Source organism: Euphorbia lathyris, chromosome 7 (genome assembly GCF_963576675.1).
Source record: "Euphorbia lathyris chromosome 7, ddEupLath1.1, whole genome shotgun sequence".
Taxonomy (NCBI): Eukaryota; Viridiplantae; Streptophyta; class Magnoliopsida; order Malpighiales; family Euphorbiaceae; genus Euphorbia; species Euphorbia lathyris.
This window is the reverse complement of record NC_088916.1, coordinates 71017675-71027009: the sequence shown is the minus strand read 5'-3', so window position 1 is coordinate 71027009 and position 9335 is coordinate 71017675. Positions and strand designations below refer to the sequence as shown.

General features: G+C 32.1%; 1 protein-coding gene across 1 annotated transcript; it reads left to right on the top strand.

Moving 5' to 3' along the window:
- Positions 1-1785: 1785 nt before the first annotated feature.
- LOC136200841 (uncharacterized) lies at positions 1786-5145 on the top strand. The gene is made up of 5 exons (XM_065991317.1): positions 1786-2353; positions 2438-2511; positions 3658-3793; positions 3924-4214; positions 4664-5145. The coding sequence occupies exons 1-5, from the start codon at positions 2225-2227 to the stop codon at positions 4922-4924; spliced, it is 891 nt and encodes a 296-aa protein (XP_065847389.1). The 5' UTR covers positions 1786-2224; the 3' UTR covers positions 4925-5145.
- Positions 5146-9335: the final 4190 nt, after the last annotated feature.

Here is a 9335-nt window from a genome sequence, read left to right as displayed (position 1 = left end):
GGGCTTGATTGGATGAAGGGTAGTGAAGGGTTAATAAAGGAAGGGTAGAGAATGGTAGGGAAAGGTAATGAAAGGGAAGGAAGGGGAAAGAAAGGTAATTTCTAACCCTTCCAAACCCCCCAAATTGGAGGGTTTAAAATTGTATGAAATTTCTTAAAAATAAACCCTTCAAAACCCCTCCAAACCCTTACCCTTCTAATTTTTTTGTGTTCCAAACATGGGTTTGTAGAAACTCTTACTAACCCTTCCCCCTCCCAAACAAGGGTTTCTATCAACCCTTACTAACCCTTCCCTTACTAACCCCTCTGAACCCTTCATCCAATCAAACCCTTAGGGGGTGTTTGGTTGCTCCTTTTTAGGCTCCTTTTGCCTTTTCACTTCAAAAGGGAGAGTTTTAGGTGTTTGATTAGTGACCTCTTGTTTGCCTTTTACAATTGAAAAGCAGCATTAGGTGTTTGGTTAATGGTCTCCTGTTTGCCTTTTATACCCGAAAAGCAGCCTTTTACAAAAGCAAAGAATCTCTGCTTTTTGGAAAAACAGTTTTTTCCAAAAGCAAACAGCAAACCGTAACAGCAACAGCAAACAACAACAGCAAACAGCAAACTGTAACAGTAAACAGCAAATAGTAGGTAAAACAAACGGGCCCTTAGACTCTAACTCTCAATTAGTCATAATTCGCCAGACGATTCAAATAAATACTTAACTACTGCTTTAGGAATTTGACTAGGTGAAAAATTAAGAATTCAAAGTTAAATTATGCTAAAGACTAATCAACTTCTCGCTCTCCAAGTTCTCTCTCTATGTGTACTTGTTCTATGCATGAATGATAAATATGGTTAAAACTAAGTAAAAGTTTATTTTAGTCAAAGTTTGGTCAAACTCGGTTTGAAATATTAGCGAGCCAATAATATCGAACCTACGTAGGTTCGGTATCAGTTCGGCGGCTCGTTAACACTTATATACCTTTCTCGTTAACACCCATAGGGCTTTCTGCAAAAGCAGGTTTGATAACTCGAATAATATTCTTATCTTAAGTTTCAATAAAAGCAACTAAGCTTTAGGAGGAATTTTATTTGCCAAGGATTACAAATTTTTCACTTTAGAGGTTTTGACTAGTGAAACCTCTAATAGTTGTGTTTGGTGAAGAGACGTTTGAAATAACTTATTTAGTAAAAAAAAACTAATTTTTAAAAAGTTTATTTTAGGAGATTTTTCAATTACCTTATTGCTCCATCTCTTTTTATGGATATTTTTACTCCTAATTAATATTTTTTTAATCCCAAATGAATGTTTTACCATATCCTTATTTATCATTTTATTTAAACCGTTATTAGCCATCAGCTAAATTTTACCAAATAAGTTTACAAAATCCACTAGTCAAATCTGCTAACCAAGAAGGTAATTAGCTAACAACTAATGTAATCAATTAATTGCTAAATATGATCATTATTTAAGTTATTTATAAAGTGTAAATAAATGGATTTTAAACATTAGTAAATCAAAAAAAGAATTAAAAAGATTGGGTGGGTAATTACACATGGGCCATTACGACTTCCAAACTATTTAATGGTGGAACCAAAAATAGATAGAAGCATATGAAGCTGTTAATCTGGTTTGTTTGGGGAGCTTTTAGGATTCGAAATGAAAGGGGCAGTATGGGCAACTCAATTATCCTCCTAACACCGGCTAAGCAAGTAAACGCCTAATAAAACCGACAGGTGGCAGTAATTCACAAGCACATGGTAGGCATAAAACCCTCGAGTAGTAGGCGGTACGAGATTCAAATTGAAGTCTAGTGTTGGAGGAGGAGAGAGAAAAACCAGAGGTTTGGGTACCGGGTATAAATAGAATCGCCTCTCTTTCATTTCTCTTTTCTTTGCTTTTAAAACAGAACAAAGAGATTTAGAAAAGAAGAAGAAGAAGTAGCTGCCACTCTTTCTTTCTCTCTCAAAATCATCCCCAAAATCAAAAATCAAATCACCACCATTAATACGCAGAAACTTCCAGATCAGTATACTCTACTCCTTGGCCTAACCTAACCTAACCTAACCTAAAACCTATCTTCGTCGTTTTCTCCGGATCGGTCCTTTCTTTCTCCGGCTGAAAAAAACCTAACTAGCTCACTCACTCACTGTGCAGTAGGGGGAGGGAATTGCTTTTGTTCTCATTCATCTTTAATTTTGTATTGCTTTTACTAAGGAGGAGGAATCGATTAGAGAAAATAATGGAGAGGATCACTCCGGTGAGGAAACCACATACTTCTACTGCAGATCTGCTTGTCTGGTCTGAGAATCCGTCTGCTGATTCTCCTGCCGTCGGCTCCGCTCCTCGCTCTGCTGCCCGTTCTCACCAGGTATTTCCATTTTCAGCTACTGCTTCATTTTGATTCTTGGTTGAATTTAATCGTTTAATTGTTCTTTTTGCCTATTTTGATTAGCCGTCCGATGGGATCAGTAAGGTAGTCTTTGGAGGTCAAGTTACTGATGAGGAGGTTGAGAGCTTGAACAAGAGGTAAGATCTGCTTCTGCTATTTTCACTTATTTTCTTTTAAAAATAAATAAATAATGTTTTTGTATTTTTTGGTTTAAATTGTATAAATAAACGGACAAATAAACTGATTTTGTTTTCTTATGGCGGTTTTTTTTCTCTCCATATTTTTTTGTCCGTTTCTCTTCATGATTTTCTCTACCTATCGGTGCATCCTTTTCTATGCCTGTCATTTATGATGACAAATTTATTGACTTTGAATTATTTATTTTCCAGATATTTTTCTAGCTTCATCTTCTTTCCTTTCTTAGTTTGATCTGCTTGTGAAGTTTAACTGATCTCCTAGTTTGATTCTTGGATTTGAACAATTGTTTCGTTCATTTTGTCTGGGTGATTACACTTTATAAATTTTCCTTCGCTACAAATATTTTTCATTCTCTGAAATTTGAGAATGATTTGATTTGGGCTCAGGGTTTGATTTGAACCTATTGGTTGCCCTCGTTTAGATCCCTGTTAAAGAAATTGTATAGTTAAATATCATCAGTTGTAGTGATTAATAATAATTTGAGATTCTATCTAGTATGTTAGTCAAGGATCACAATTTAGGAATTTGTTGCAGAGCATAGTGATTGACAACAGAAAGAATAATTAATATGCAGGCCTGATATTTGATTTTAAATGTTTTTCCGTGGCTTGAAACTTTTGATTCTTTTAACAAGTTTTCAATTCCATAAACATTCATGTTTACAGTCAACTTTGTCCAATCCATTCATCCTGTAATCTTTTATTAACAGTTTAATTGTGGCTGTATCCTGATTAAGGTGTTATAGTTTTTAAAGTGTCTATCTCTTAGGAAAGATTAAGAAACAGAAAAATAAAAAGCACCCCTAATGCAGTACCGCTGCATTAGCTGTTAACAAAAAGGTAATCAATTGGGAGGCAATTTCACTCAGGCAGCTAATATTTCTACGGTGTCACTGAACATAGATATTTTATATTTTGTTGTGTCAATATATACTTGTTTATTGAAGAGTCTATCAAACAAATCGATATATAATTTGTCTAATTGCAACCAGGTTTTCCCATTTTGCGTGTTGTTTATGGTCAAGATTTTGATATCATGTTTTCTAAGTACAAGGTTTCTGAATTATGTCAACTTTGCATTTTCAGGAAACCTTGTTCGGGGTACAAAATGAAGGAGATGACTGGTAGTGGTATTTTTGCAGCCAAAGGAGAAGATGATGAATCTGAATCTGGTGGTGCCAATCCTACTTCAAATAGCAAAACAGGGATACGCATGTACCAGGTAATTGCTATATCATTTCATTTCCAAGTTTCATGATTATCTGTAGGTCAGAACAATGAGATTTGCCACGATGAATTATGAAATATGCGAACTGATTTTCCTTTTATAATTTATGTTTGGTAATTGCTAGCAAGCACTTGCTGGAATTAGTCATATTTCATTTGGAGAAGAAGAGAGTGTTTCACCCAAAAAACCTATTACCTTACCTGAGGTGGCAAAACAACGAGAATTAAGTGGAACTATAGAAACCGAGGCAGAAAGGGAGGCCAGGTTGAAGAAACAGCTTTCTGATGCCAAGTGCAAAGAGCTCAGCGGACATGACATCTTTGCACCCCCTCCGGAAATTTTACCACGACCAACTACTGTGCGTGCTTTGGCATTGAAAGAAAGCATTGAATTGGGTGAACCTGCTCCACGTGATGTAAGTACTTTTTAAGAAAGTTTCTAATTTGAGCTTGTTCGGTGCACAAACAAACCATTTGCTCCTTTTGTACTAACCACCAAATATGTGGGATTCAATCCTTTATATTGATTACGCAGCAAAGATTGCAATATTCATTGTCATAGGCAAAATATACCGATCTGTGGCATCGGTCTTGTGTTTCTAATCCTAGCACATAATGAGACTGAAAGTATGCTATGACTAACAACTTATTGCTACTTTATTTGCTTAAGATATAGTTTGCAGATAGGTTGATCATATTATGAAAATCAAGATTGTCGGGCATTAATTGCCCCCTAATTCACTCCATTTATCACTTAGAACTTCATAGTTTTTCTGCAGAATAGCCTTTTATGATGATAAATGTTTATTATTCTGAAGTCATCTACATCTAACTGGTTTTTCTTTAATCTGCTTAAACTTTATAGCCCGTTGGAGGACAAATTGCTGGGGAAGAGCCACTCAAGACATCAAAGAAAATTTACAACAAGAAAATTAACGAGCTATCTGGAAATGACATATTCAAGGGAGATGTTCCTCCTTCATCTGCTGAGAAATCTTTAAGTGTAGCAAAAAAGCGAGAGATGAGTGGCAATGACATATTCTCGGATGGGAAGGCAGAGCATCGGGACTACCTAGGCGGCGTTCGCAAGCCCCCAGGCGGGGAGAGCAGCATTGCATTGGTTTAACATGTTTAGGTCTAACTCTATTTATCTTATCACTGTGTCTGGTTTTGTTCTTATTCCTAGTTGGGATGTGTTATTATATTATTTTACCTGGTATTATTGTGGGTTTTGGGGATCTATCTTAGGGCTTAACTTGTCATTATCCAGTAATGTGGACTGTTCTAATTGGGTTTTTATATCCATCTTCTTGTGTTTTTCAGTGCTTGTTTTAATGATTTATCTCCCATGCTACTTGCATAATTTAACTCCTTGTTTCTATCTTCAACTTTTGCCCACTTTTTAGATCAGATGGGCAATTTGGTCCCTAAAGTTCTTTAATAGGATCGATTTAGTCTGAATTTAAGTTTGGGTGTTACTTTGGTTCTTCAACTTGGCATTTATGATTAAACCAGTCGAGAAATGACACTTGTCATTATATGATTGATAGTTATTGGGTATTGCTATTTGCCGCCCCTTAATTATTTATCACCGCCTTCTGTTGGATATTTTCACCCTTTGTATATTTTTGAACAAAATTTGAAAACCCTCTCTCCCAAGCATAAACTGAAATTATAAAAAAAATTGACCCGGGAACTTCGGAAATAGATGATTTCAAACACGAGGTGACAAATCGATCCGAGAACTACTGAAATTAATGTTTTGGTGAAATTACAGAGAGAATTTCAGTTTTTGTTCAAAATTATGCAAAGGGTAAAAATGTCCAAGAGGGAGCGATAATAAGTAAAAAAATGGCGGTATTTAGCTCCACGCTAGTTATTGGATATATGTGTTGTTTCTTAGGTTGACATGTGTTATTTTGCACGGATTCAATTTCAAATGTCAAATTAAAGGACTAAATTGATATTAAAACTTATGTTTGACTAAATTAATTAATTGATTCTACAATAAATTGATGTTTGACTAAATTGATTAATTGATTCTACAACAATTTTCTGTTCCTTAATTCAAGCATTTGGAGATCTAAAGTTTTTAATTACTTCATTGTGCTGATTCATGCCGATGATCACTAGAAATTTCTATTTCCTAAACTTTGACTTTAATTTGTAACCAATAAAGTTTTAATTTGACTATACTAATTTCAATTGCACATTGGAATCGGATGCAAAGCAATTTTGAAATTTCTTAGCCAATTCGATTTATACGTTGCTATTTTATTTTCTGGTTTTGTTAAAGTAAGCAAAGAAAAATGAATTGAAAAAGCAAAAACCATAAAGGCACATAGAAAAATAGAAAGTTTTAAAAAAATAAAACCATCCATTCCATTGCTAAAAAGGGCTTAAATATACCTTGGCTAAGAAGATACCTCTGCTGTACTCATTTTCCTATCTTTTACCTTGCCTAACAAATTTTTTTCTATCTTCTCACAATTTTACATATTAAAGACTATTTAGTGACATTGACATATCCAAGATTACGAGTGCTCAATTTATATTTATTTTTTAGTATTTTTGCATAAAAAATTAATTTTGGTGTTTTACAATGACCAAAGGCTGTAATCGTTCTGAGTAGAGGTTTGGCTTACTTATGGTTGGCTCATCAGAAAATTAACGAGCTTCAAGCTTGGTTTGAGTTTGAAATCTTATTCGAGCTTTGTTCATAAAGGAAATTATTTGTTCGTGAGTAACTTGTTTATTTTGTTTATGAGTTTTGTCCGTGAGCACATCGTTAATTTTGTTTATAAATTTTTTCGTGAATAATTCATTAATCATATTCATAAGCAAGTTCATGATGAAAGCTCATGAACAAATAAACATACTGCTTGTGAATAATTCGTTTATTGCTCGTTTATTGTGTTCATGCACGAACTCATTTATAGCAAATAAAATAATATCAAGCTAAGCAAATAAAATACTATCAAAAATATAAATATCTTAATTCATCAATAATTTTAAAATTCTAAGAGAGTGTTTGTTTTAATTTTTCGGATGAGCATTTAACGTTTCACTTCAAATCCCAGGAAATATAGCGTTTGGTTAGATTTATACGAGAACATCCATTAGCATTTTCTTATGGAAACAACTTTTCAGAAAAGCTCAGAAAATAAACTTTTCGTGAGCAGCTGTTTGTATTTATTTAATATTAACAAAATTATTATTTTTTATTTCCATAAAACACATTTCTCCGAAATAATAATGTTTTACTTCATCCAAGAAATAATTTTTTTATTTTTATTTAATTATTTAGATTATTTTTATTTTTTTTTTTTGGTAAGAAGGGAAGAAAAAAATTTAGATTAGATTAGATTATTTTTATTAATTTGTGTATTACAATTTTTATTTTTTTATTTTATTTGTTGATTAATTTAAAACATATCCATATTAGACATTTGAGTAAATAATTTATTAGTCTCTATATTTTTACCTAACACACTATTTAGCCATTGTGTTTTAATAACACAGTTTTTAGTTCTTAATTTGGTTTTATTCAACAGCTTAATTTTTTACATATTTGAGTTATTAAACAATTCAGTCTCTAAGCCTTTGTTTGAGAGTTTGAAGGTTAATGGAGGTAATGGAAAGGGAATAGAAGTGATGAAAATGTAAGTTAAAAATTAACATTGTTTGAGAGTTTATAGAATATAAATGAGGTTAAAAAATTTAAGTTTATTTGAAAATTTAAATATAGAGGGGAATGAAAGTTAACTTTGCTCGGCAGAGATAAAAAAATTTGGGTAAATAATTTATTAGTCATCTCTTTTTTACCTAACACACTGTTTAGTCCCCTTATTTTAAAAAATACATTATAAGATCCCTATCTTTTATTTATGTTAACCATTTGGTCCTTCTGCCTATTCTTTTTTAGATTTTTAACCGTTATATTTGACATAAACAGGCAGACAGAAAATAACAGAGTAACATGACCGTATTATATCTGCTATGGTTGTCCTGAAAGCTAAGATATGTTTGGTTAAAAATCTAAAAAAACTAGACAGAATGACCAAATGGTTAATATTGACAAAAGATATGGACTTTATAATGTGTTTTTCAAAATAGGGGACTAAGCAGTGTGTTAGGTAAAAAAAATGAGGACTAATAAATTATTTACCCAAATTTTTTTAATGAGCTTTACGTTACTCTCATTAACCCCCAATTTGGAGGTTAGAGTTTGGAGGTTAAATGAAGTAAACATTTAACTTCCATTAACATTCCTTTACTTAAAACAACTCACAAACAAGGTTAACATGATATTTAACCTTCTATTATTCTAATTTACTTCCATTAACCCCATCTCAAACAAGGGTTAAGTCTTTGTTTGGGAGTTTGAAGGTTAACGGAGGTAAGAGTTAATAGAGGTAATGGAAAGAGAACGGAAGTGATGGAAATGTAAGTTAAAAATTAATCTAGTTTGGGAGTTTATAGAATGTAAATGAGATTAAAAGTTTAACTTTGTTTGAAAGTTTAAATTTGGAAGGGAATAAAAGTTAACTTTACTCTGCGAAGATAATTTTTTTTAATAAACTTTACGTTATTCCCATGAATCCCAAATTTGGAGATTAAATGAAGTAAACATTTAACTTCCATTAACCTTCATTTATTCTCACAAAAAACTCACAAACAATAATAACCTGATATTTAACCTTCCATTACTCTCATTTACTTCCATTAACCTCATCTCAAACAAGGGCTAAGGGATTAAACCTATTAAATAGAACAAAAATTAAGGATTTTCTTTTTGATAAGAAAAAATTGAGGACTAAACATTGTAGTATGAGGTGCTGTTTGATAAAACTGAAAATTAAGTGCTGAAAAAATAAGTACTGAATTTTAAGTGCTGAATATTATAAGTGCTGAAAATATTGAATGATATAATTTTTATAAAAATATTAGTAGATAATGTTTAACTTAAAACGTTAAGTTAAATATTTTGACTTATCAAAATAAGTGATTTTTAACTTAATTAACCAATTTAAGTGGTGGAGAAATAATCGTTATCAAACGCACTTAAATTAAATTAAGTGCTTAATATTTTAATTTAAGCAATTAAGTGCTTTATCAAACAAGGCCTTAGTATACGAGGACTAAACAATGTCTTAGATAAAAATTTAGGGACTAACAAATTATTTGTCTTAGATATTTTAAATGCTTACAACAACCACTAATCACAATTTTACCAAACAGCTAAGAATCAACAAAACAATTATTAGCTAAAAATTGAACCAAACATATCCTAAATCTCCAAGAATCTATTATTGAACTAAGTTTTTTCATGTACGTTATAATTTAGCTTGTTCACGAGTCTATTTACGAATCTATAACCAAACATTGTCGTGAGATTTTAAACCGATAAAATTCAAGCTCAATTCATTTATAAATCGAATCTTAAAATCGCATTTAAACTCGATTCATTTATAAATCGAAAACAGTCAAATTTTTTTATTGAGCCAGGTGGCTCAGCTCATTTACGGCTGAATCTC